Here is a 26,991-nt window from a genome sequence, read left to right as displayed (position 1 = left end):
TCTTTCCCTTGAGCAGTCCACTTCTGACTTTTGCGACCCTCGTCAACTCACTGTCGAGTCGACAATCAATGTCGCTGAGTTGCCACCTCTGCCCACTCTCGCCTGCGACGAGGAAGAGTCTAAGGTTGTCTTGGGTGGGGAGGCTGTAACACTTGCTATTCACGAGAATCTTTCCCCTGTATTCTCTTGCTCCTCGGAGGATCCATTGAGCAGTCTCCCTACCTTTGACAGCTTCTCTGATCTGGACTCTGAAGACGAATTTGTCAACCGTCTGGTTGACTTTCACCCTAGCAGCAACGCTTTTTATCTGGGTGAGAAGCGCCAGCGGGTGGAGTCGTACTCTTCTCTTGATGAGGAAGAGTTCTTCAGTGAGCAGAGCTTCGACGAGTCGGACGACCAAGATCTTTCTCAGAGCAGCATTCCATTCCTCGGCGGTTCTGATTTCTCCCTGCAGGCCACTGCTAATGACACTGCCGAGGACGTGAGAACGAAGAAGCGCAGCAACTGCCGCAAGTCTCCTAAGAGAGCCGGCTCCGAAAGTGATGTAGAATGCTTGAGTAAGAAGGCACAGGTTTCCACCAGTGAATCGAACTCTTCAGCTACTCAAGCAATCCAGACCCGTCATAATTCGGACGCCAGCATGTCTAGTTGCTCTGATGCACCGGCTGCTCCAGTCTCCGTCAATCGTCGTGGCCGCAAGCAGTCGTTGACGGATGACCCTTCCAAGACCTTTGTATGCACTCTCTGCTCTCGCCGTTTCCGTCGCCAGGAACACCTGAAGCGTCACTATCGCTCTCTTCACACTCAGGATAAGCCTTTTGAGTGCAACGAGTGTGGCAAGAAGTTCTCCCGCAGTGACAACCTTGCTCAGCATGCTCGGACTCATGCTGGCGGATCTGTTGTGATGGGTGTTATTGATACTAGCAGCACATCCTCGCAGACCCCTTTTGAGGAACGCAGTCCTAATTCTCTGGGTGCGGCTCTCTACGAGGCTGCAAATGCTGCCGCCACCAAGTCAACCTCCAGCGACTCGTCTGATGAGAGCTTTACCGAGACGCCATCTGCTGATCGTCGAGCTCCCAAGAAACGCAAGCGTGATGCGGATGCTTGAGCGGCTTGTCGATTGGGCTTGCAAGCCGTCATGATGATATGTGACCAGGAGCTCCTCTACATCACTTAATCACATACTATAAATGACCATCCAGCTCCAAGTTTGGTCTGACTGGGTCTCTTTGCAGAATGGCGTCCGGGTTTTGATTCTGGCGGCGACCAGAAAGGTAAAGGTGCATGGATTATTTTTTTTTTTGACAAAGGCCTTGAAGTCAATTGAAGCCAAATGTGACTTCAAGGCATCGATTTTGGCGAAGCATTAGACCGGCGGCAATGGAACATGGGCGCACATCGGGAGTCCATGGTTGGACCAAAATTAATAGAGCGCGTGCATGATGACTCTACATTGAGGCACTGGTGATTTGGGTTGATTTTCTTTCTCTTCATTATCCCCTTTCTATTTCTACTCTCTGTCTCAACATCCTCAACTTCATTGCGAATGGCTCGGACCCTCCCGATGGAGTCCGGCCACTTGTTTTCGTGTACCTCATCCCATCCCAATCTTCTCTTTATTGTTTCTTCTACATACTTCTCGTTGATCTACCGTTCTCTGTCCCCTATTTCCACCCACCCTGTTTTGATCTGCTCCTGTGCAGTACTGTGCTGGTCACTTGTATACTTTAATAGCTTTCCCCAATCGTTGCCTCATACCCCTGTGCGCATACCCCCTTTTCTTTCCGTCTCTATCACTTGTTAGCATCTCCAGTGTGCATAATATTCCCATATCTGCCATTTTGGGTGTGTTGAGCGTCGTCACATTCGTTCTGCAACACAGCTTGTGATAATTGAGAATTGTGAGTCATCGAGATCCTATAGATGAGGGAGTAATCTATGTGTTTCTGTGGTATGTAGTTGTAGAGGATTTGATCCGCCCTTGGAGCTTATCTTAGCAGCACTCCGCCTCGGCAGATCTCGACGTCACCCACTCCATGCTTCAACGATTCTCTGGTTCAGGAACAATGCTTGAAAACTTGATGTTCCACAATTTCAAGTCCGAACGAGTATGGCCAGTGGCAAGTGATAGTCTTCCGTCTGATGCTCACACTTGTTTGATTTTGCCGCGCACCCACTCTGTCTCCTAAATCCAGGACCACGGACTTACTGTCTGCGGGGGTTGCCGAAGATCCACCACCGCGAAAAAGACCTTCTACCCCTCCCTCACATCAACCTACCGGACTTCTCGTGTCGGGCAACTACACCATACAAGGAGTCATGCCTCCCCAATCGCAGCCCCAACCACCAGCTCCACCACCAGGTTCAGGTCTCAATGTCATTGCGCTTATCTCTGGCGGGAAAGACTCGCTCTATTCGCTCCTTCACTGCATCCGCAACGGCCACAAAGTGGTCGCATTAGCGAACCTGCACCCAGCAGCCAGGAAGCAGCAAACTGTCCCCACCACACCACCACCATCATCGCCCTCGTCTATCCCGCCACAAGATGTCGCAGAAGAAGAGGAACAAGACCTCGACAGCTTCATGTACCAAACCATCGGCCACAGCATTATCCCTCTCTACGAGACCGCCCTCGGCATCCCGCTTTACCGCCAACCCATCCGCGGCGGCGCGGTCGACACGTCTCGAATCTACCGACTCCAAGCTGAGGATCAGATGGCCGAGTCCGCTGTCGTTCTCGACGGTAACTGCAACCATCACCGCCACCACCCAAACAACGAGGAACCCGAGGAGGACGAAACTGAGTCTCTGATCCCGCTCCTGAGACGGATCATGCAGGCCCACCCGGAGGCCAACGCCGTCTCCGCGGGCGCTATCCTCTCGACCTACCAGCGCACCCGCATCGAGAACGTGGCCGCCCGGTTGGGCCTGGTGCCCCTGGCCTGGTTGTGGCAGTACCCCCTGCTACCGGATCGGCGACGGGCGCCGGAGGCAGGTCTGCTGGAGGATATGGCTGCTGCCGGATGCGAGGCAAGGATCATCAAGGTGGCGTCGGGTGGGTTGGATGAGGGATTTCTCTGGGGGGATGTGGCCGCTGCAGACGGGCGGGTGCGGGCCCGGATCGTCAAGGGGATGCGGAGGTTTGCGGACGCTGGGGATCTCAGAGGCGCGGTTCTGGGAGAGGGCGGCGAGTATGAGACTTTGGCGTTAGATGGGCCGTCGTGGTTGTGGAAGTCCAAGATCGAGGTTGCTGGGTGGGAGGGGTGTGTGGGGGATGGCGGTGTTGGGTTCGTGAAGTTGAAGGGAGCGACGTGTGTGGGTAAGGAGGGTGGAGAGGGGGACGCTTCCAGCGGTCCAGAGAGTGTGAGGCGACCGGACCTGTTAGATGAGCGTTTTGAGGAGGTCTTGGGGTCTGTGTTGGAGGTTGAGGTTGCGCTGGGAACTACAGAGCACAACAAGGGGGAGGGTCTCGAGCATGCGGCGCCGGGGGTCTGGAGTGATGGGCTCGACACTGTTCAGACTACGGAGGGCAGAACGTGGATAATTGCTAACGTCACAGCGCCTGAGGCTGGTCCTGGCGCTGGTGAACAGATGAAGGCGATCTCGGACAAGATCCAGGCGATTCTGCGCTCCTCGACCCGCGAGGAATCTCGGACGACGGCTGATATTGTTTTCACTACAGTGCTACTTCGCTCTATGTCAGATTTCCCCTTGATGAACTCCATCTACATCTCCATGTTCAAGAAGCCAAACCCCCCCGCGAGAGCTACAGTGGCCTGCGGTGATAGCCTACCAGAAGGGGTGAATGTCATGGTGTCGGCTGTGGTGGATTTGGGACCCAGAGATGACCGGCAAGGCCTTCATGTTCAGTCTCGCTCCTACTGGGCTCCCGCCAATATCGGACCGTATTCACAGGCCATGTCGACACCTATGCAGGGTTTCGAGCAGCTGGTATACATTGCTGGGCAGATTCCTCTCGAGCCGGCCTCGATGGAGGTTTATGGTTCCGAGCAAACCTGGTTCAAAGGCTTTTCTTCGCGGGCAGTGCTTTCGCTCCAACATCTATGGAGAATTGGTGCGGCTATGCACGTGGACTGGTGGTTAGGCGCCGTCGCTTTCCTGGGAGGAGCGGACCACATCAGCCAGAGAGCCAAGATCGCCTGGAATTTGTGGGAGACGATGCACAGCAGTCAACAAGAGGAAGAAGACGTCGACGACGGGTCGGGTCTGGATGCTTGGGACCTCAAGTACGGCGGACGAGCCCACGAGCAAGTAATGGATGCCTCGAAACCGAAGCTCCCACGGTTCGACGTGGTGCAGTCGGAAGGATCTGCGGTCCCGGCCTTCTTCGCTGTGCAGGTAGAAGAGTTGCCGCGAGGGAGCGATATCGAGTGGCAGGGTCTTGGGCTCCGATGCGACAAACTCAACATAACCACCGAAGAGAAAGAGTGTGGACAACAGACTGTAGTGACTACAGGCCACAATATGGGCTACATTGCTATCGAAGTGAAAGCACAATCCTCAGGGTCTGGCCTTGAATCTTGCCTCCGGCCGATTCTGCAGCAGTTCACGCAAGAACCTAAGAGCCCTCATGTAACTATTTATACAACCCAGCCACTGTCGAAAGACCCATCCTGGGGCCAAATCATTCCTTGCAAATCGGTTTGGGGCTCGAAGGGTCGGCAGTTGGCCGCTGGGATTATCGTCCAGACGCAGCTGTCTGCATGATCGCTGAGACTCGAAAGGACAAGATTGATATGAATGCACATTCGGATTTGAGGGATTTGCACCGAGTTGATGCCATTTATCTCAATGCAGTAGAGAAGACCTGTACATAGATTAAGTAGCAACACCAATGCGGGGAGGATGGCTTGATAATGAAGGCATTAGCTAGCGAAATCACTTCTATCCGGCCGGCATGCCATATGGATCAAATGGGATCATTCGGGACAAGAGCCCCGGTGCAGGTGGGCTGACGGCTTGAATCTGACCAGGGAGTTAAAGAAGAATGGAAGAAAGGGGGGGCTTCATTCATTCCTTTATTACCATCTCCTGATGCGCGCCTGACGTGCCCGCTGGAGCCGGCATGTGATAAGCGAAAAAAACCCGCTTTCGCCTGTTGATTCCTCCCGCGATAACAACTTCCCTGTCATCCTCTCCTCCATCTGCGCCCTCCCCAACACACCATTTAGTCTCACGGCCAATTCGTTCGGTATGCGTCTTGTTCTTTCAAAAGTGCTAATTGAAATCCGGAGCAGTTGCTAATCTCAAATCCTGGCCCCTAGACCCTCTTTTCTTCTCTCATCATATGTTTATCGACATGACGTACGCGCTATAAGAACCAGACGGTCTGATCAGCATCACTTATGACCTCAACACAGAGCCAGGAGGAAGACGGGCTACTTCCTATTAAAGATCCTGCATCGGACCCCGAGGCTTTTGATAGTTTCCGACAATTATCGCGATCCCCACATCCTTACGCTCGTCCGGGTTCGCACAGTCCCTCGCTGTCTGCGGATCCTGGTGACCGATCAAAGCCTCCCCGCTGGCCCCGGACTTCCAGTGACAGCGGCACAGAAGCAGACGATGAAAGTACGGGTCTCTTAAGAGGACTACCAGCACCCCCGCTGCGACCGCGCAAAGGATTGCGCTCGAGTGTTCATGGTGCAGGCGAGATTGATCAGTGGCTCCCGGGATTGCGCCCGTGGCCGTCGATAACACGATCCATATCGCGGAGCTCCCGACAAAGCTCTGGAGATGATGCGGGGGTAGGGACAGCCGAACTACGGGAACGAGAATACCGTAGAAAACAAGTAGCTGTCTTACAAAGGCTCCTAGAAACTGCCTTGCTACTCTCTGTGGGTGTTGTCGTTCTAGGACAGGAGGATGCAAGAGCGGCCGCCTGGGCCTGGCAAAAGGGTATGCCACATCTTTCCTACGTGCATCTGAGGTTTGGTCTTTGGCTGATCTTTACGGCAACGAATTGCAGAGCTCGCGGCCTTCTTCTTCCTTGTCATCGGCCTCTATACCGCGTACCCTCTGCATCGTGATGGCCGCATGCGACTGTCTCGATTGTTCACCTTTGTCGTTCCTTCCGCCTTCGATCCGGCTCCATTGCTTTATCCCGTACTGATACCCATTTACGTTTCGTTGTCTCTGGCGCATCACAACCCCTACTTGATACTACCTAATATTCTTCTCAGTCTTTCGTCGCTCCCTGCTCAGATTGTTCCTCTGCGCGAATGGGTCCACGGTCATAGTGTCGTCCATTGGCTGGTCACGTTGATCCCGATTATCGTTTCTGAGCATCTATCGGCCGGTCCTTCATGGCCGACGCCACTGACTCTTCGCGGCTTGGACGCGGAGGTCCTGACTCTTATTTTCCCTTTCCATCAAGCGTTGATACCCACTCTAGATTTCCTGTTGACTACCAGCATCCTTCCCGCAGAACTGCAGCTCCTAACTATCGCTTTAATCAACCTCTACTTATTCGCGGCATCTCCCCAGGCGGAAATACTCAAGGCCTTGCTATGGCTAGGTGGCATGTGCACCTTCATCGTTTGCCGGGGGGTTCTTCGATGGGAAGTTGCTTTAGCTCGAATCCCGACATGGAAGTTCCGACGCTCCCCTAGTGCTTCGCAGTCGCCTCGCAGTATTTTCAATGTGATTGATCACAAACTTTGTCAAAAGCTCAGCAGAACAGGGTCCTCAGATGATACACTTTCTGATAGTGACTCGCCTGACGGACACTTCGTGCTTGTCTCTCGCAAAACAATGTTTGATCCGCGGGAGAAAACGCCATCTCAAGGGCTCAGTGTCACTAAGCAGACCAAGGGCCTGAATGGTACACGCCGGCGATCCAGGACTGCGCATCGTCGACGACATACCTTTTCGAGCCTCGATGATGTCAAGCGGGCAGAGAAAGTCAGGACTACACCGGGAGGCCGGAAAAAGCGATCAATGGCTCCCGGGCTTGCCTCTTTTCTGTCGCTCACTGTACCCCAAGCTCAAGTACGGAAATGGTTGTATGCCCTGTATATCTACCTCGCTATTTTGACCATCATTATGGTCCCCATTCGGCATTACGTCAGTGGTCAAGCATTGCAGAAAAGGGAGCCATTCGGGTGGGCGCTTGGTTACCTTTTTGGCAATATTTCTGCGTTCAGATTCTGGGTCCTCATGTGGGGTCTGGAATACTGGATACCTCTCCCGGCTCGCCTAGATGGCGACCTATCGAACGCCTCCTGTGCTCTCGGCTGGGTTGAGCATCTCCGGCAGGATACATTCGGGGAGGCTAATTCGCGTCTCCTGATTGCTGCCTATTGCGTTCTGGTACTGGTAACCGGCTTGGCTGTTGTGTTACAACTCAGTCCAATCGCAGAGGTCGACACCCGACGCAAGGTTTTCCATGGGATGATGGTCTTAATGTTCCTTCCGACCATTTACATTGACCCCCTGTTCTGTGCTCTCGCATTGAGCCTCGCCTTGGCTATCTTCCTGCTCCTCGACTTGTTCCGAGCCTCTCAGCTGCCACCGATCTCCCGGCCATTGACGTATTTCCTAGCGCCCTACGTGGACGGTCGCGATCATCGTGGTCCTGTCATTGTCTCCCATATCTTCCTTCTCATTGGATGCTCTATTCCACTATGGCTCTCACTGGCCGATGTATCTCGGATAGGAGAATATCCGTGGGAGGGCTGGAATTCAATGACTCGCGACGTCAGCATGGTGAGCGGCATTATATGTGTCGGCATGGGAGACGCGGCGGCCTCCCTCATCGGTCGCCGGGTCGGCCGGCGAAAATGGTTCTGGGGCGGGGGGAAATCGTTGGAGGGCAGCGTGGCTTTTGCAGTCGCTGTAACCAGCGGGCTGATCCTTGCACGGACTTGGCTTACCCTGGGCCAATGGCACACGGACGGACGCGACGAAGCGAATCTCGTATACCCCTGGCTGCTAATAGTTTTTAAAGCCATTCTCGCAGCCGGTGGGACCAGCGCAACCGAAGCGATTCTGACCGGGTGCAATGATAATGTTGTTGTCCCAATTGTGCTGTGGCTGTTAGTGAGAGGGCTCGGTATCTGATGCTGTTCGAATTGACATAGGGAATGGTTACAGCCTGCTTTGGAGGAGAGCTTCGGCGATGTCTGCTTTGCTATATACCCCACGAGACGAAGCGCAGCAGAGGCCTCCGGCTTTTCCTTTTCAAATTGTTTTTACAATTATTTTTTGTACAGTTCCTGCTTCGGGTTACTCGCGGACGCATAGATAAGGTGTCAGATTAACTGATGGTGATGACGTGGAAGACTAGCTGGTCTCGCTGGTCATGGCATGCTTCGCTTGCGAATGATCAATACACAATCCCAACAACATAGAGCAAAGACTTGACAGTGCCACTGTGCCAAAGGCACACCATCTCCACAATCAGGCAGCACCCTTGAAGGACCCATTTGCTGCATGTACTGTAAACTGAATCGTCCTTTGTCGTCTTTTACACTAGCCTAAATCCAAGTTAGCTGACGAGCTAGGAAGCCTCGGTCGCTCAGGGACGTTTTGCTGCGTGCCGGGCGGGATTGCGCTGTTGTCGATCGCCACCGACTGACTGGAGACTTTGGGGGGAGGACTACTTAGATGGGCTTAGCCGGGGATCAGCCAGCAAGGTGTGGACTGTGGACAAGGCCTGCCCCATCAATTGGCTGGATTGTATGTACCGGTTAGTCTGAGCTTATCAGCCCGTTCGCGATGGATGGATGGATGGATCCGAGGTCTCTTTCCTCCAAGTGGCAATTCCTGATTATTGTAAGTTAGGTGCCATGATGGTTGACTCATTTTTTTTTTGAGAGCAAGCTCGAATAAGAACTAGTTAGTTAGTTAGGTTAAGTAACTGAGTAGTGAAGAGTCAGTGGTTTGAGTCACCAGATGGCCTTGTAACCAGGTAGTATGGTAAAGAGTGGGGGGAGGCATTAGTTGCAGTGCCCGGGCAGTCAGTTGCTGCTGATCAATGAGATGATCTGTCTGGCTGACAATACGGCAAGTGGCTGAGTAGAAGGCACGAAATGGGTCGAGTCACTTATCAGCTGGCAGGCCTCAGGCCAGCAACTTTGGTAGTCAATACATCATGGATCAATCGTTATCGGGTGTCCCCCGGATTCATCCTGTTCCGTCCACGTCTTATCTTGTCTGGAGATACTACTACTCCTACCAGCAGCATTGGAGTGTACTTGTGTAGTACTGCACTCCCCTGCTCTGCTTCACAATGATCAGTGTGTGATTACTTCCAACAGTCAAAACCCATCTCCCTCTTTTTTTCCTTTTTTATTTTTTTTTCCCCCTGGATGTATCGTATGTATAAAGAGTCCTTTGTAGGTAAGGGTGTAAGATACTGGTGGAGTACGAGAACCACTTGAGGATATGCCGCCCTGCTGACCGCCTTTGTTCTCTGAAAGGTCATTCCCCAAATCTATCATGGATGATGATCTTATCGGCGGTCACGCTCCCCTTCCCTCCTCCCGACTCTTGTCTGAGACTCTTGAAGTACTCGCCCGGAGTACAACGATGCTTGCTTGCAGGTCCCACGGTCCAGCTGCTGTTCCCGCCTTTCTTTCTTCCCCCATCAATCACATCATTCTCTCTCTCTCTCGCTCTCTCTATTCTCTTACTTCCTCTTCCCCCTCCCTTCTTCTTTTTCCCATTCTTCAGTCATCACTCCTCATCCCTTGTCTTCGTGGCCTTCGACTTTATCTACGAACCTACTCTTTGTTCTTGTTCTTTCTTCATCCCTCATCGTCCAAGCTGCACTCTTATTTGCCATCCGTCCTTCATTTACTTTCACGCCGCGACCTACAACGACATACCTCATCTGCCGAATTTAGTATATGTCTATCAGCACTACAGCTTAGGCCACGCCCAACCACCCCCCTGTAGCTGTCGCCTCCATCCTATCATACACACCCCCGTCTATCCGCCTCACCGCTCTCCTGCTTCCTACGACGCCGACACCTATTCTCGACCTATCCACTACCTTTGAGTCGATCCCTCCCCTCTCCTACACCCAGACCCTGTCGAACAGGTAGAAAGCGTCTACCTATCCCTTGTCCTGTCGCCTGCGCTTCCCTGCCGCTCTGCCCGGCGTTCCTTGACTAGCTCCACTCCGTCGCGGTCGACCATTATTCTCTCAACCATATCTATCGCTGTCCCCGTCTTCTCTGTCTAGTATTTTATTATCACCGATCCTCGTCAATATCGCTTGCCACTCCCCTGATGGGCCTCATCCATCAGATACCGTCGTCATTTTTCTTGTTGAGGTAGTTGTAGGTTAACGGGGCGTCGCTGGGTCCTTATTCATACATTGACTTCGCCCCGTCGCGATCATGGCGTCAACAAGTCATTCGAGAAGGTCCAGGGAGCCTTCCCACGCCGAGATGCCCATCGGCCGCTATACACGGTTGGACGAGATCGGCCGAGGAAGCTTTGCCACTGTCTACCAAGGTGTTCATACGGTATGTTTGCCATGTCGCTGCCCGAAATCGCGCTAGCGTCGAGGCTGGATCTTTATCGGTGTTCAAATTGAAGCTTCATAGAGCCCTTGCTAATCAAGTGTCGTTCCATAGAAAACTCGCACCTTCGTGGCAATAAAGTCTGTCAATCTGTCCAAGCTGAACAAGAAATTAAGGGAGAACTTGTCGTCGGAGATCCAGATTCTCAAGGGCTTATACCATCCCCACATCGTGGCTCTTATTGATTGCCATGAGTCTACATCTCATATTCATCTCGTGATGGAGTACTGTGCCTTAGGCGATCTATCTCTGTTCATCAAACGTCGAGATACCTTGGGTGACCACCGATATACGCGAGAGATGATCTCCAAGTATCCAAACCCTCGAGGTGGCGCTCTCAACGAGGTTGTGACCCGTCACTTCCTCAAGCAGTTGTCGAGCGCTCTCAAGTTTCTTCGAGATCGGAATCTTATCCACCGTGATATTAAACCACAGAACTTGCTCCTTTGCCCATCACCATCATCTTACCGCTCAGGCACAACCCAGGTTGTACCGTTCAAGGGCAGCGAAGATTCCTTCAGCCCCACGACAGGACTTGAATCGCTGCCTATGCTGAAGATAGCCGATTTTGGGTTTGCGCGGTCCCTTCCAGCCACGTCTCTTGCGGAGACCTTGTGCGGCTCTCCTCTTTACATGGCTCCCGAGATTCTCCGGTACGAAAAGTATGATGCTAAGGCCGACCTCTGGTCTGTGGGCACGGTATTATACGAGATGGTTGTTGGAAAAGCACCATTCCGGGCATCGAATCATGTCGAGCTGCTTCGCAAAATCGAAAAGGGAGAGGATAGGATCAAGTTTCCTGAGGAAAACCCTGCGTCTGAGGAGATCAAAGCGTTAGTCAGAGCGTTGTTGAAACGCAACCCGGTAGAAAGACTGAACTTTGCGGACTTCTTTGAGAGCAGAATTATCACGGGTCCTATCCCTGGTTTGATAGCCGATGATGCATCCTCGCCGTACCGTCGTTCATCCGTGGGTACACCAGCTACCGAGACAGCGCCTGTCCCGGAACCACGGCCGGAGCTGACCCCTGTAGCGGCAACGGTCCGCCAGAAAGAAGTTCCCTACTCTGACGACCGTGTGGAGCCTTCCACGTATCCAGTTGCTCGACGCTCGATTGCACAGACTTCGCGTCCCGGTACTCCAAGTAAGACTATGCGCAGTGCTAATAGACCATTGTCTATTGCAAAAGAGTATCCATCAGCGACAGGCTACCCTAGTCCTGTAGTAGATGCTCAGGCTCATCTTCACCAGGAGCCGCCTGAACGGGGTGCAGCTGCCACGCCCATTGAGCGTCAGCGAAGCCAGACTGCCCCATCTGGTATTCCGCAGGTGGATAGATCGGCGGACAAGACGAAAGAAGAGCGCGAGCGCGCAGCGCAAGAAGTAGCATTTGAGCGAGATTATGTGCTTGTGGAGAAGAGGGCAGTGGAGGTCAATGCTTTTGCTGATGAAATGGCCCATAGTCCTCGAATCCAAGGGGGCTTTTCTCGGCCTGGCCAAGGGGGTGTGCTCTCACGGCGCGCAGCAACAATGCAGGGTGTACCGACAACTTCCAGTATATCACCACACGCGTCTCCCAGCAAGGCGATGCAGATGATCACCGGGCGCTCTCGTGCTGATTCTGCGCACATACGCCAAAACTCTTATGAGCGACGGTACGGACAAAGCCCGACTTCTGCCACGTCAGCTATATCCAAAGCCCTCAATATGGCCAGCGGCCGCTTGTTTGGAATGGGATTTTCACCACCCTTGACGATAACAAAAGGCGGACGTTCTCCTCCGTTGGCTTATAATCCTTTTCCCGCTTATCCCAATCCTCAAACGAGCTTAGTCGTCCTTGGGGACAATGCCAGGACGAGCGCGACGTTAGATGAGGACGGCAAGATTGTTCAAGAGCTCGAAGAGTGTGCCACTCGCAGTGACGTTGTTTACGGATTTGCCGAAGTCAAATACAAGCAGCTTATTCCTTTGGCTCCTTCTGTTCAGACAGATAACCCTGCGACCACGACTTTACCAGTTCAGCCAGAGACTACAGATCCCACCGACATTGGACTGACGGCGGACGCCGTTGTGACACTATCAGAAGAAGCATTGGTTCTCTACGTCAAAGCGCTCTCCTTGCTGGCAAAATCTATGGATATTGCAAACGCCTGGTGGACCCGCAAGACTCGGGCCGAAGCGTTCAGCGAGTCGGCGGGCAGCAAGGGAGATACCACCAGCACCCTAGTCAGCAACCGGATCAACAACGTTGTGCAGTGGGTGCGCAATCGGTTTAATGAGGTGCTCGAGAAAGCCGAATTCGTTCGCCTCAAACTGATTGAAGGACAAAAACGACTACCGCTGGATCATCCCAGCCACCCCAGTAACTACTCAGTCGCCTCGTCTCTGGGCTCTGGTGCACCTGGGGATGTTGTTGTCAGTTCGGGTGTGACGGCCGAGAAATTAATGTATGACCGCGCCTGGGAGATGAGTCGCGCGGCAGCGATTAACGAACTCACGGGAGAAGACCTTGCCGGGTGTGAAATCGCTTACGTTACGGCAATCCGAATGCTAGAGGCCGTCCTAGATGAAGATGAAGGGTCTCGGGCCGGACAGAGTAGCGGCACCAAAGCCGAAAGCCAGAGAAATAGCGACCGAACCGTACTAGATGGTGTCCAAGCGGAAGATCGACAGGTGGTGGTCAACTGTAGGTTCTCGGTTCTTGTTTTCTAGAAGATTTCCCGATTTTACTAACGTGTCATAGTGGTGTCTAGCATCCGGGGACGATTGGCATCCCTACGCAAAAAGTTGGCCATCATCTCCAAGCGGCATACTGTGACGCCCCCTTCGAGCGGCCCGAGCAAAATAGCTCCCACCACCTTTGCATCACCAGTTGCTCAAGCAATTGGAGCCACGCCGCCCAAATGAATTTTGTCGGTTTTCGAACACCTTTTCGTCTGAGCATGCTGGACCATGCTCCATTACAGCCCGCGAGTCACGGCTGACATTTTCCCTCCCTCTTTATTTCTCTATGCTCCTCGTTTCCGCTTTTCTTTCAATTCTCTTTCCTTATCTTATAGCTGGTTGGTTTCTTTATATACGCGTTACTGCGACCATATGGAGTTTGTTTTATTTCATCCATGTTCCCGTGGAGTTTTGCCCAATTTCTGTTCGGCGTTTGTACTGGGAAAGATACACCACACACACACACACACACACACACACACACACACACACAAATTGCCAAACATACGCACACATCATTTGGATATGGAATGACGATATTGCCTTAGGATCACGGAGTTTGGGTGGAAGGAATTGATGGATCTTCTAGATGCAGATACGGACTGCCCGTCACATGAAGCTGTTCTTGTATATACAGTTAATCAGAGGAACTTTATTTAGGAACTTTACTTTTCTGTTCTGATCCTAGGTTGTGTTTCCACTCGTTCTTGTTCTTCTACTTCTTTTCTGAGTCCTGCGGACAAGAGAATGCTTTCCTGGCTAATGGTGAGTTGAGTTTTTGCCCCATCGATGTTTCAGAATGATCCAGAACCTTACCTAACTTTAACTCATCATCGCAGGGGGACAATGGCGTGCTCAATTTGCGTGTGTCATAAGATTGTGCCAAAGTCCCAGGGGTTGGAGCGGTTTCCATCCATCCACCGCGGGTTCCGCCCGTCAGCCAACTTTTTTTCCTTTTCACGACGTACTAAACCCACTGCCCACTGCCCACTGCCCAGAACCAAGACAACAGCCATGGCCCGCTGGACGTACGGCGGAGATCCGCCAAATCCACATGGATTCGCCCGACTCTGCATGAAATTTTTCCCATTGTTCCTCGGGGAATCTCTTCTTGTCCCCGTGGTCTCCTCTCTTTGCTTCTTCGTTGACTTTCGTGATCACCAGTGATCAATCTAGAGTGCTGCCTCCCACTCAAGATTCTTCGCTGCGACTGGTATACTAGCTGGGTGCTGTGCCCGGACCAGGACATAGATTCCAGTCGCGCTTGCAGGTTAAACATTATACTCATTCATTATTTCTTTCATTGGCCACTCGATTGTTGCCTCATCTTGCGCAGACAAGCCTTCTGACAGCCTGACCTTTCGGAGTTGCTGCTGGGGTGGTTGCCTTCGATTGCATCACATTTAGTCTCAGCACACCATCCCATCTGACGGTCTCACGCCTCCGTTACTAACCGCTCTTTTCTCGGTCTCGGGGCATTTACATCCCACACTATATATCCTGCGCCCACATCGGGGCTTTTCCAGCACGCTCAAAAACGAGTCTCTGTGGTTCATTTCAGTATCAACCTCGTCATGGGTGATCTTGAACCCGAGTCAGGCTACAAGGTGCCTGTTTCCGGCGGCAAGCCTGTTGAGGATGGTCTTCGGAGGACTGATGGTGTCTCTGGATTGTGTATGATTGTCCCCCTTCGCGGGCAATCTTCCTGGCATGTTTTGATTCTAATCGACGACTTACAGACGAAGGAAATGTCTTTGAGGCTACTCCTGACGACCGCCGCCAGATCGGTGTGATCAGTGCCTCCTTTTTGATCTTCAACCGCGTCATCGGTACGGGTATCTTCGCCACCCCCAGCACCATTCTTTCTCTGGCCGGTAGTGTCGGCCTGTCACTGATTATGTGGGTCATCGGTACTTTGATTGCCATGGCCGGTACTGCCGTCTACCTCGAATGGGGTACGGCGATTCCCAAGTGAGTGTTCTTGCCTTAGCCTACCACGAAGGGTTACTGCTTGCAATGCTAACATAGCTTAGGAACGGTGGTGAAAAGAACTACCTCGAATATGTCTTTACCAAGCCCAAGTTCCTGGTAACCGCCATGTATGCTTCGTATGCTGTTCTGCTGGGTTGGGCTGCAAGTAACAGCGTCGTCTTTGGCGAGTACATCCTCAATGCCGCCGACGTCGAGGTGGGACGCTGGAATCAACGCGGCATCGGATTAGCCTGTATCACGGTAGCTTTCTTGATACATTCCTTTGCAGTCAAATGGGGTCTCATGCTTCAAAATGCCCTGGGAGTTGTCAAGCTTGTCATCATCGTCTTCGTCGTCGTGACCGGTTGGGTGGCTCTTGCTGGCCACATGAAGATCGACAACCCTCCCCACAACTTCACAAATGCCTTCGAGGGCACCACTGACACCGGATACGGTATCGTCATGGCTCTCTATAATGTTATCTGGTCCTTCATCGGTTATTCCAATGCCAACTATGTGAGTCCCCACAATTTGTTTCTCTCTCATGGAACGGTTGCTAAACTTCACAGGCCCTGAGCGAGACCAAGAACCCTACCCGCACCCTGAAGATCGCAGCCCCAATCGCTATTTGTTCCGTGGGCATTCTTTACATGCTATGCAACATCGCATACTTTGCTGCAGTGCCCAGAGAGCAATTCTTGTCGTCTGGTCAGACAGTTGCTGCCGCTTTCTTCGGCAACATGTTTGGTGCGCGGGCAGAGAAGGTTATGTCCGTCTTTGTCGCTTTGTCGGCGTTCGGTAATGTCTTATCTGTGATCTTCTCGCAAGGACGAAGTACGTAAACCCCACCTAAGTCGGTTCTAGAAGACAAGTTGCCTAACAATGGTTGCAGTTGTTCAGGCTCTGGGTCGTGAGGGAGTTCTGCCCTTGTCGAAGTTTTGGGCCAGTAACCGGCCGTTCAACTCGCCAGCCACTGGTCTTTTCGAGCATTGGGTGGTGTCTGTCATCATTCTTCTGGCGCCCCCTCCCGGCGACGCTTATAACTTTTTGGTCAAGTGAGTATCTGCCACACTTTCTCTGGCCTTGCTATTTGATGCTGACTTGGCATGTCTCTAGCCTTATCACGTATCCCTTGTCTATTGTCAACGTGTTTGTGTCTGCTGGCTTGATCTACATTTATCTGACCAAGGCGAAGAAGTTCCCGGATTGGGCCCCAGGCATCCGCGCCACCCTACCGGTCACCATCTTCTTCTTCCTGTCGAATGTGTTCTTGGTGGTCGCCCCCTACATCCCGCCCAGCGCGGGTCAAAGTGTGTATCAGAGCCTTCCGTATTACCTGCATTGCGTGGTGGCATTGGGTATCTTCGCGCTTGGTGCCATCTACTATGTGGTGTGGGCGGTTCTGATGCCCCGTTTCGGAGGATACATACTGGTCAAGGAATCTGTGATTGACGCCGACGGCTGGTCCAGAAGCGTGTTCACTAAGATGCCTATAAACCAGGCTGCGCAGCTCTCTGAACCGCAGCACTAGACGCGCCCGCGCGTTTGTTTGGGTCCGCGAGGTTGGGTCCGAGCAACAACCGGAGCCCAAATCGTCGAGACTTTCTTTGTTGCTTGATGCTTTATGAGGAACGATTCAACATCATAGCCGCTTCTGGCATAATCACAATGTTTTAATACCTTATTTCGTCACATTCCTGCGGAGTTATTTCACGGACGGGGTTTGTCGATTTTTACACGGGATGGAAGCAGCAAACATGGTTCGGCACTTTCTTTTTAGTATTTCATTCAACATTCGATTCTGTTATACTATACTTGATCATTCGAGAAATAGACTCCATGGCTAGAGTGGCGTTGCGCTACCATACTTCACAGAATAAATGTCCCAGACCTCTATGGAAGCCCATTCACGGGAAGGGCACGACTGACGCGTACCCCAAATCATGAACCCCTCAAACTGGCTGGAGCACCGTCTGGCAAGCACCACCGGCCCCGGAGGGCCAGCGGAACCGCCGTAGACCATCAGAGAATGGGGTTCACGGCGGTGGTTGGCTTGCGTAGAATTATGAATGAGGGGAAGGAGAGGAGAGGAAAACCGAGCAGCAATAAATAATTGAATGGGAGAATTGAGCAGTCTCATGTGATGCGGAGAAGCCCTGGCGCTGTCCAGCCCTGAAGAGTTATCGAATGAGGCATAGTGCCATTTGCCAATGACCGTAATACGGGCGTCACAATACAGCAGCCTCAGAGCCCTCACCGCCTGCTCTTCTCGACAGGGGGAAATTCTTCCGTCTTTTGCCTTTCTTTCAGTCATTGTCTGAAAGAGAATCCAAGAAGGAATTATTGCTCTCAATCCATGCACAGCACAATTGCTCTTGTTTGAGTTGGCTCTAATCCCCGGTCACTCTCCTCATTCGTTGTTTGGGCATTCCTGCCTCGGTTGAGCTTCGTCAATTCCCAGTTCTTCGCAATCCCGTCTCTTATCCGTTCAGTCATAAACATTATGCGACGCTTTACCTCAGCCCGACGGTTACCGCTCCTTCGCCGGTGCTCCGCTGCCAGCAACAGCAGCATCAGACCCTCCGCCTCTGCTGCTGTTGCTGCGCTCTGCCCCTCCTCCCCCTCCCCCTCCTCCTCTACTTTACCTTCTCTCTCCACTCATTCTTCCTCTATCTCTTCTCTCTCTTCTTTCACTTCGGCCTCGTCCTCCTCCCCATCCCTCACTGCTACACCTCCTTCCGCTCCCGTTATTCGTCGGTCACCTCTTCGCTCTACTACCCTTCCCAAGCTCCAGAAACGTTATTGCTCTTGTCGCAGGATGTGTGGAACACGTCGTGGAGAAGTGTCGGGCTCGACCAACATCACCCACGGTCGTGAGGTCCTCCCCACCAACGTCAAGCCCCTTCACTATGACTTGACTCTCGAGCCCAACTTCGAAGCTTTTAGCTATGACGGCACTGTCGTCATTGAGTATGTGCTCCCTCCCCCACATCCGTTCTTATTGCTGCGCCGCTGGGTGAGCTGAAGCTTGAGCTGACACGGGGTTGTAGCCTTCAGGTCACCGAAGATACCAATTCCATCTCCCTCAACTCCAACGAGATTAAGATCCACAATGCCGTCGTCTCTGCCCAAGGCTCTGTCGTTGCTTCTCAGCCCGAGGTTTCCATCAATCAGGACACCCAGGTGGCTACCGTCAAGTTCTCTGAGACCATCCCCGCTGGCTCCTCTGCCCAGCTGAAGCTGACCTTCACTGGTGTGCTTAACGATAATATGGCCGGTTTCTACCGCTCCTCCTACAAGACCGCCGATGGTGAAACCAAGTACATTGCTACTACGCAGATGGAACCCACCGATGCTCGCCGGGCCTTCCCTTGCTTTGACGAGCCAGCACTCAAGGCCAAGTTCACCATCACTCTGGTCGCGGACAAGAGTATGACTTGCTTGAGCAACATGGATGTTGCTTCTGAGTCCGAGGTCGACGGCGGTAAGAAGGCGGTCAAGTTCAGCACCTCTCCGCTCATGTCTACCTACCTCGTCGCTTTCATTGTCGGCCACCTGAACTATATTGAGACCAACGCGTTCCGCATTCCGATCCGCGTCTATGCAACCCCTGATCAGGACATTGAGCACGGGCGTTTCTCGCTCGATCTGGCTGCCCGCACCCTGGCCTTCTATGAGAAGGCGTTCGACAGTGAATTCCCCCTGCCCAAGATGGACATGGTGGCTATTCCTGACTTCAGCGCTGGCGCTATGGAGAACTGGGGTCTAATCACCTACCGTATTGTTGATGTTCTGTTGGATGAGAAGACCAGCGGTGCGGCCCGTAAGGAGCGCATCGCGGAAACCGTCCAGCACGAGTTAGCTCATCAGTGGTTCGGGAACTTGGTCACCATGGACTTCTGGGATGGTCTCTGGCTCAATGAGGGCTTTGCTACTTGGATGTCTTGGTACTCCTGTAACGCCTTCTATCCCGAATGGAAGGTCTGGCAGACTTACGTTATCGATAACCTGCAGAGCGCTCTGTCTTTGGACTCGCTCCGCAGCAGTCACCCCATTGAGGTGCCTGTGAAGCGGGCCGACGAGATCAACCAGATCTTCGACGCTATCTCCTACTCCAAGGGCTCGTCCGTCCTGCGCATGATCTCCAAGTACATGGGCGAGGACGTGTTTTTGCAGGGTGTCCGCAACTACATCAAGAAGCACGCTTACGGTAACACCCAGACGGGTGATTTGTGGTCTGCTCTGGCCGATGCTAGTGGCAAGCCCGTTGAGCAGGTCATGGACATCTGGACCAAGAATGTGGGATTCCCCGTCGTTACTGTCTCTGAGGATGCAAAGACTTCGTCCATCAAACTCAAGCAGAACCGCTTCCTGCGTACGGGCGATGTCCGCCCTGAGGAGGACACCACACTCTATCCAGTCATCTTGGGTCTGCGGACCAAGCAGGGCCTCGATGAAGACACCATGCTCAGCGAGCGGGAAGGCGAGTTCAAGGTCCCTGATCTCGACTTCTTCAAGCTCAACGCGGATCACTCCGCCATCTATCGCACGTCCTACACTCCGGAACGCCTCACTAAGCTGGGACAAGCTGCCAAAAATGGCCTGCTGACTGTTGAGGACCGTGCTGGTATGATCGCCGACGCGGGTGCGCTTGCTGCATCTGGTTTCCAAAGCACTTCCGGGCTTCTGTCTCTCTTGAAGGGATTCGACAGCGAGTCGGAGTTCGTCGTGTGGAACGAGATCCTTACTCGCATTGGTGCTCTTCGGGCCGCTTGGTTGTTCGAAGATGCCTCCAGCAAGGATGCCCTCAAGGCTTTCCAGCGTTCCCTGGTTAGCGAGAAGGCCCATGAGCTCGGCTGGGAGTTCTCCGACAAGGATGGACACATCCTGCAGCAGTTCAAGGCTCTTATGTTTGGTAGCGCCGGCTCGGCCGAGGATCCTGTCGTCGTCAAGGCGGCTCACGAGATGTTCGAGCGGTTTGCGGCCGGTGATGCGAACGCCATCCACCCTAACATCCGTGGCAGCGTTTTCAGTATCGTGCTGAAGAAGGGCGGCGAGAAGGAGTACAACATCGTTTTGGACCGGTTCCGCAACGCTCCGACCTCCGATGAGAAGACCACCGCCCTCCGCTGCCTTGGTGCGGCCGAGGACCCGGCTCTGATCAAGCGCACCCTGGAACTGGCCAGCGGGGACGAGGTCAAGAACCAGGACATCTACATGCCCCTGAGTGGCCTGCGCAGCCACACCAACGGTATCGAGGCCCGCTGGACCTGGTTGACGAATAACTGGGATTCCATCTTCAAGCGCCTGCCCCCATCTCTGGGTATGCTGGGCACTGTCATCCAGCTGAGCACGGCCAGCTTCTGCACGGAGGCGCAGCTGAAGGAGGTTGAGGCATTCTTCAAGGCCAAGGACACCAAGGTAATCACTATTCTGCCTTGCCACTTATTTGATTCCACTTTACTGACATCCCTCATCAGGGTTTCGACCGTGCCGTCGAGCAGAGCCTGGATGCCATTCGTGCCAAGGTCAATTGGGTCAAGCGCGACCGTGCTGATGTGGGATCCTGGTTGAAGACCAACGGCTACCTGCAGGGTGGTAAGCTGTGAGCAACACATCTCCTTCGCATCTCCGGAGTAGTGGCAACTCCTCGCGATTGCGGATTCGGACGCAGGACCCTGCCAGGGTTTTACACATACGCCTTCATCAGTTGTAGTATAATTCTTTCTTTTCTGGACAGATAGTACATTGATTCGGTCTTCTTCATTAAGGCCCTTCCAAAGATACCAAATATAACAGCACTCTTCACTCCAACCTATGCTTTCCATGTCATGACACCTTCTGCTACTTCTTCGACGTGCATGCGTAATCAAGACAGCGACCGCTGTACTGGGATAGCCATCGGGCACGCTTGGTGGGCACGTGATTGGTAGCCGGACACCACCCCGTAATCCGGCAAATGTATGTGACAAGAGGAACGGCGGTAATAGAACAAAGCCCTTTTATGTCAGGCTGGAATATATTTCACAGAAGAATCTTCAATTACAGTACTCCTTGGTCTCAACGACATTTGGAAGTGATATGTCATGAGATAATAGAAGGCTCAAGTATGTGCAACAACAAGCGTAAGCCGTCAAGAGCGAACAGTAGTAGCAAGTGAAGCTGACCAGGAACACTACAAGCACGAGCCGAGCTATAGACATGGAAAGTACACGGTGACACAAGATATGGGTATACGTGTTCACTTCGAGGGGAAAACAAAGGAGAAAAAGTGCTACTACCTGCTATCACCAAACATAATCCCAAAGGCGATCCAACCAGCTCGGAACTTCAAATCCGAGCACAGTACGTCTGGGCTGCTGATACCACGGCCACAACCATGACCACGACGAAGACCGGGGACGCGAGGCTGTCCAGCGGCCGAGATACCACCTCTGGGGTCTGCCGCCTAAACTTTGTTTCTTGATGGTCTCGACAATGCGGTCAAATATACGATCGCGCTGCTGCAGTTGGCGGGCCCGTTTCGTGGCCCGCCAGTCCATTTGCTCGGATGGGTCCAGACACCAGACCACGATATCGCCCTGACGACGCCAGTCATCATGCCAATCGGTGTTATGAGTACGCCAGCATTCGTCGTATGAGGAACTGCGAAGCAGTTTCTTGAGCGTAGGTTCCATTTGGGCAAAAAAGATAAGGTAATCAGGCCAGTCGTGCTTGGAAATCTTCTCGGACTGTTGAGACGAGCGGGGCCGTTCAGGGACCTCATAGCTCGGTCTCCGGGGAAAATAGCCTAACCCACCGGCCATATTGGCACGCAGGAATCCGGAAGGGTCATCGTAGAATTGATCAGCTTCGTCCCGATACACGGCCTTTTCGGTCGCATTCATGCCAACGGGAGGCTCGCAGGACAATGCCCAGGCATTGATGGAGGGGTAAATTATGTGTGATCGCCAGGGGGTGCTGTGACATGGCATGAGGAAGCCAGCGGTGATGCCCGGCCCATTAATATTGCCCATGTTTCTAGAGCCGTGGAGCTGCCGCTGGTCTCGGAGGTATGAAAGCACGGCATTGGGCCCAGATGCATGATATGTGGTGGTATAAAGCCCGATGAAAATGTTGACTAGCAAGAGAAACACCAGAAGAAGCCGTCGAGGAATGTGCTTGCCACTTGACTGTGTTACCGCGGGTCCGAAAAAGTCCACCAGGACTGGGCCAGTCAAGACATGCAGCGCTGGCAGCAACGGGTAGATAAATCGCACCTCCTTGTGAGAGATCAGTGAGAGTATAAGAGGCAAGAGAAGGCAGATGTAGTTCAATTGAATTTGCATTTGGGTCTGCGTTTGAACTTGCAGGTTAGTGTTGTCAGCTGCATCCGAGCGTGTCCAAACACGATATAAGCCCACAAGAGTGAAAGGGAGCGCAGTGGTGAGTAGCAAAGGGTACCCTTGGGAAAGGTAGTAATGCCAATCATTGCCCCCATAGAATACAGCTAGAGATTGGGCAATGTTGAAGTAAAGAAAGCGGAGAGGCGGTAACGTCCAAGTTCCATAAAACAGTCGATCTGCCACGACTGATACAGCTAGAACTGCAGAGCTATAGGAGGTTTTAGTGTAGATTCATGATGCAGCTTGAAGACGGCTCACCCCCAAATGCCAGCCTCACGAGCTAGAAGTCTCCTTCGCGCCCAAGTGCTGCGATGCAACACAACACTTGCTAAAACCAGCCAGATCAAGATGTTGGTGGGCCGCAGGATACAAGCCAGAGCTGCGAGCGGGAGACAACGTCTCAGCCTTTTCGCCAGATTTGTACGTTAGCCATCCACTCGTGCATACTAAATCTGACGAAGAGCATAACATACCTCTCTAGAACCACCTCATCGTGTTGAGCCCGTTGGCCCTCAATGACCACGTCCCAGGGCCTGGGAATTATCCGGCCAGTTGTCCTGGGTTGGGCGGTCGGCTTTGGGGCTACCGACCATTCCCACGGCCACAAATTGAGAGCAACAGCGGTGAGTGTTGTCTCCAGGCAGTTGGACAGTGTCCTAGTAGAACAAAACCATTGCCAAGGGCTAAGAGCGGTCAGCGCCAGCTGAGTTCCCGATTAGCTTTCCGCGCTGCACATGTCAAGTAGTAATCTGATACGTACTACGGCTGAGGCCTCTGGACTGGCTAGGCCGTAGACACAGCGAGCTAACTTCCAGGTATAATAGTCTCCGAGTGCTGCGATAACGGCCTGCGCCGCCTTCGGGGCGGCAATGAGAACATCTGCCTGCCATGCAAGAGGGAGATGCAGAGCGCGCGCGAGCCCGCTGGCGGCGGAATACACAACGGTGAAGAGTAGAGGATGAAGCGAGGATCTCAGCTGGTGCCGCCACTCCTGTGAGATGACACCATGTGGTGAAGCTATTAGTCAACAAATCGGGCCGGAGATGTGGTATGAGCGAACGATAGTGCTGAAGTTGGAGGGTGGGAAAGGGAAGCGATGCCGTAAGGGTGCAGATGGGATCCGCCAATAGCGGAAGACAAAGAACGGGTGGAAGGAGGGGACTTACCCAAGTGATCCATGCCCCGTGATCCGGACCAAAGGCGGCCTGCCAGGCTGGTTCCAAAGACTGGAAGTATTCATCGGGTTGGAAAAAGGTGCGGGTAGTTAAGGCATTTACAAGACGAAAGGCAAGCAAGGAGAGGAAGAGGGGCAGAGTCTCGGGCGGAGAAGGGAGGAAGGGAAAGCGAGGCGGAGAGGAAGAGGGAGTTCGCGGTCGGAGTTCGCGAGGCAAGTACAAAGGGCCATCGGGGTCATCCGAAGGAAAGCCAGAGCCCAGCGAGATGGAAGAAGAAGAGGAGGAGGAGGAGGAGGAGGAGGAGGCTTTTGATCGGCCTGACATATTGTGCTGGTGGAGACCTGGTCAGGGACGCGATGATATGATCCCCAGATTGTGGGAAATAGAGTTATGGAAATGACGGCAATGGATGATAAATGATGTTGCTGTTGATCTTGTTGTTATTGTGATGTAATTGAGCCGACACTAAACGGTGGGCTGCAGGAGAGTAACACTGCTGGAAGTTAGGTACTCGTACTTGATGCTTTTGGCGATAAGGATCGATCACCAATCACCGCGCAACCGATAAGGAGTGGCGTAGCGTGGGACGCATCAGCGATGAGGTGTAGTTGAGTCGTTGTAATGCAATGAGCGTCACTGGATTGACTGGGTTCAAAAGGGAGGATTTGCAAAGTGGACAAAAGTGGACAAAGTGGACAAAGTGGACACTGGAACAGACAAAAAGTGGATCGAGCTTCACCCTATTCCGGGGCTTAGTCAGAGAGATACAAACCACCCCCGGGTACACCTGCGCTTAGAGGTCATCCGCGTAGACTTGCACTTAGGAGTCTAGTTCCAACTCCGCAGAATCTCCATCTGCACCAATTCTGCCTCTTGGTTATGTTCGTCTTCGTTTTCCTCTGTCCATTGCTCCTCGGCCGGTGAACAATTCCTTTTTCCCCCACCTCTTCGCCTGTTGTTTGCCTCGCTACATTTGCCTGTTTGTGCCCACCCGCGCATTCCTATATCTTCCCTCGTCTGACCCGCTCCTCAACTCTTCCTTTCTTCTCTGCTTCCTCCTCATACCTCAACCCTCTTTTCTTCTTGCCTCATAATACAATCAAACTTTTCTCATCCCCTTTATCAGTTGTCTTCCACCATGGCCACCAAAGCCACTAAGGGCATCAAGCCTGCCAACGGCTCCAACGGTGCCGACGGCGTCCATTCCTACCACGCCGCCACCACTCAGGAGGCTATTAGTGCTGAGAAGGCTTTTGCTGCTCACAATTATCATCCTCTGCCCGTTGTCTTTGCCCGTGCCCAAGGAACCACAGTCTGGGACCCCGAGGGTCGGGAGTACTTGGATTTCCTGTCTGCATACTCGGCCGTCAACCAGGGTCACTGTCACCCCAAGCTGGTAGCCGCGCTTGTGGAGCAGGCATCTCGCTTGACCCTCAGTTCTCGTGCCTTTTATAACGATGTCTTTCCCCGCTTCGCTGAATTTGTCACCAAGTTCTTCGGCTTTGACATGGTCTTGCCCATGAACACTGGTGCGGAGGCTGTCGAGACTGGTATCAAGATCGCTCGAAAGTGGGGTTATAAGGTGAAGGGGATTCCCGAGAACCAGGCACTCGTTCTGAGTGCGGAGAACAATTTTCACGGACGCACAGTAAGTGGGCGGGCGAAACATCCCCCCAAGAACAGGGAATTAGTAAAAGGAGCTAACCTGACTGTGAACAATAGTTTGCCGCTATTTCGTTGTCGTCGGACCCCGAGTCGCGCGAAAACTATGGCCCCTATCTCCCCGGTATCGGGTGCACCATTCCCGGAACGGACAAGCCCATTGCCTACAACGACAAGGCGGCTCTGCGGGAGGCCTTCGAGAAGGCGGGCCCAAACTTGGCCGCTTTCTTGGTGGAGCCAATTCAGGGCGAGGCGGGTATCGTGGTTCCCGACGAAGATTACCTGCAAGAGGCTAGAGCCCTGTGCGATAAGCACAATGTTCTATTGATTTGCGATGAGATCCAGACTGGCATTGCCCGCACCGGTAAATTGCTCTGCCACGAGTGGAGCGGAATCAAGCCTGACATGATTTTGCTGGGCAAGGCCATCTCCGGTGGCATGTACCCCGTGTCTGCTGTTCTGGGTCGCAAGGATGTTATGCTCACTATTGAGCCTGGCACTCACGGATCCACATATGGTGGTAATCCCTTGGCCTGTGCGGTCGCTATCCGCGCTCTAGAGGTTATCCAGGAAGAACAAATGGTCGAACGTGCTGAGAAGCTTGGTCATGTTTTCCGCGACGGACTGTTGGCCATTCAGAACCCTATTATTCAAACGGTGCGGGGCAAGGGCTTGTTGAACGCGATTGTCATTGACGAATCGAGGACTAATGGTCGCACCGCGTGGGATCTCTGCATGCTGATGAAGTCCAAGGGTCTGCTGGTACGTTCCAACCCATCCGTCTCATTTGGAATCAATAGTGGCGATTTGCTGACTGTATCGATTAGGCCAAACCTACTCACCAGAATATTATTCGTCTTGCACCTCCCTTGGTCATCACAGAAGAGGAAATCCAGAAGGCTCTGGACATTATCAAGGAGTCAGTTGGAGAACTGCCCACTCTTACCGGTGAGGTTGAGGATGAGATCATTCCTCCACCCGAGAAGAAGGTCAAGGTTACCCTTGAAAACTAAAAGCCGAAACGCAAGGAGAACATGATCAGCCAAGTTCTCGAGCAGAGTCGATGATCTGTTCATTCACGAGCTGTCACGGGGCCTGGTTATTGTCGACGTCCAAGTCCTAGCTCATCCTCACTCAGGACTTGAATGTGTCCAAGCTCACTGGTGCCCGGAGCCCTTTGTCGCTCGCTTCTGGCGACCTGAGAGGTTTCCCCGTCACGATCCGCGACAACAGGATGTCTTCATTGGAGGCGCATTATTCTGGCTGGATAGTGGACTGGCGAGACGGGCAAATCTCGTGGCAGATGACGACCTGTAATGATTTTCGATGACATTAAAAGCAGTGCGTAGCAACAAAATTGAAAGCAGCACTTTTTTCTCCATGGAAGCTCTCAAAAAATATTCTACGTAGCGTCGGCTGATCCTTATAATAAATCATGTTGTGCGCGCGGGTGGAGGGGCTTGATTTGTAGACCCCGTGTCCTTCAGCTGCCACCCCCTCTTTCTTTCCCCTCTTCGA

General features: G+C 52.9%; 7 protein-coding genes across 7 annotated transcripts; 6 read left to right on the top strand and 1 right to left on the bottom strand.

Moving 5' to 3' along the window:
- Positions 1 to 2,286: 2,286 nt before the first annotated feature.
- On the top strand, positions 2,287 to 8,085 carry BP01DRAFT_419410 (putative phosphatidate cytidylyltransferase; the record flags this gene model as incomplete). Its single annotated transcript, XM_025579404.1, has 4 exons — positions 2,287 to 4,681; positions 5,100 to 5,215; positions 5,385 to 5,922; positions 5,993 to 8,085. Exons 1-4 carry the CDS (start codon positions 2,323 to 2,325, stop codon positions 8,083 to 8,085), a joined length of 5,106 nt encoding a protein of 1,701 aa, XP_025426471.1. The 5' UTR covers positions 2,287 to 2,322.
- A 1,093-nt stretch (positions 8,086 to 9,178) lies between these two features.
- BP01DRAFT_210616 (uncharacterized protein) lies at positions 9,179 to 10,199 on the top strand. The gene is made up of 2 exons (XM_025571078.1): positions 9,179 to 9,366; positions 9,447 to 10,199. The coding sequence occupies exons 1-2, from the start codon at positions 9,336 to 9,338 to the stop codon at positions 10,025 to 10,027; spliced, it is 612 nt and encodes a 203-aa protein (XP_025426470.1). The 5' UTR covers positions 9,179 to 9,335; the 3' UTR covers positions 10,028 to 10,199.
- A 171-nt stretch (positions 10,200 to 10,370) lies between these two features.
- On the top strand, positions 10,371 to 13,880 carry atg1 (serine/threonine protein kinase ATG1; the record flags this gene model as incomplete). The annotated part of the gene is made up of 4 exons (XM_025578863.1): positions 10,371 to 10,499; positions 10,611 to 10,640; positions 10,677 to 13,242; positions 13,300 to 13,880. The coding sequence occupies 4 exons, from the start codon at positions 10,371 to 10,373 to the stop codon at positions 13,461 to 13,463; spliced, it is 2,889 nt and encodes a 962-aa protein (XP_025426469.1). The 3' UTR covers positions 13,464 to 13,880.
- A 974-nt stretch (positions 13,881 to 14,854) lies between these two features.
- BP01DRAFT_308177 (high affinity methionine permease) lies at positions 14,855 to 16,782 on the top strand (the record flags this gene model as incomplete). The annotated part of the gene is made up of 6 exons (XM_025572331.1): positions 14,855 to 14,954; positions 15,020 to 15,251; positions 15,314 to 15,767; positions 15,821 to 16,085; positions 16,144 to 16,306; positions 16,368 to 16,782. The coding sequence occupies 6 exons, from the start codon at positions 14,855 to 14,857 to the stop codon at positions 16,780 to 16,782; spliced, it is 1,629 nt and encodes a 542-aa protein (XP_025426468.1).
- An 816-nt stretch (positions 16,783 to 17,598) lies between these two features.
- Positions 17,599 to 21,160, top strand: BP01DRAFT_361201 (M1 family metallopeptidase). The gene is made up of 3 exons (XM_025576092.1): positions 17,599 to 18,221; positions 18,302 to 20,672; positions 20,732 to 21,160. The coding sequence occupies exons 1-3, from the start codon at positions 17,755 to 17,757 to the stop codon at positions 20,858 to 20,860; spliced, it is 2,967 nt and encodes a 988-aa protein (XP_025426467.1). The 5' UTR covers positions 17,599 to 17,754; the 3' UTR covers positions 20,861 to 21,160.
- A 314-nt stretch (positions 21,161 to 21,474) lies between these two features.
- Positions 21,475 to 24,588, bottom strand: gpi10 (putative glycosylphosphatidylinositol-alpha 1,2 mannosyltransferase). The gene is made up of 6 exons (XM_025571077.1): positions 24,329 to 24,588; positions 23,803 to 24,236; positions 23,397 to 23,627; positions 23,110 to 23,339; positions 22,895 to 23,041; positions 21,475 to 22,844 (listed from the first exon to the last, which is right to left on the bottom strand). Exons 2-6 carry the CDS (start codon positions 24,133 to 24,135, stop codon positions 21,539 to 21,541), a joined length of 2,247 nt encoding a protein of 748 aa, XP_025426466.1. The 5' UTR covers positions 24,136 to 24,236; positions 24,329 to 24,588; the 3' UTR covers positions 21,475 to 21,538.
- Positions 24,589 to 24,672: 84 nt separating this feature from the next.
- On the top strand, positions 24,673 to 26,846 carry car2 (ornithine-oxo-acid transaminase). Its single transcript, XM_025576091.1, has 2 exons — positions 24,673 to 25,459; positions 25,534 to 26,846. The coding sequence occupies exons 1-2, from the start codon at positions 24,950 to 24,952 to the stop codon at positions 26,509 to 26,511; spliced, it is 1,488 nt and encodes a 495-aa protein (XP_025426465.1). The 5' UTR covers positions 24,673 to 24,949; the 3' UTR covers positions 26,512 to 26,846.
- The last annotated feature ends 145 nt before the right edge of the window (positions 26,847 to 26,991 follow it).

This window comes from Aspergillus saccharolyticus (genome assembly GCF_003184585.1).
Source record: "Aspergillus saccharolyticus JOP 1030-1 unplaced genomic scaffold BP01scaffold_67, whole genome shotgun sequence".
NCBI lineage: Eukaryota > Fungi > Ascomycota > Eurotiomycetes > Eurotiales > Aspergillaceae > Aspergillus > Aspergillus saccharolyticus.
Note: the sequence above shows the minus strand (reverse complement) of the source record. Positions and strands in the feature narration are given on the sequence as shown.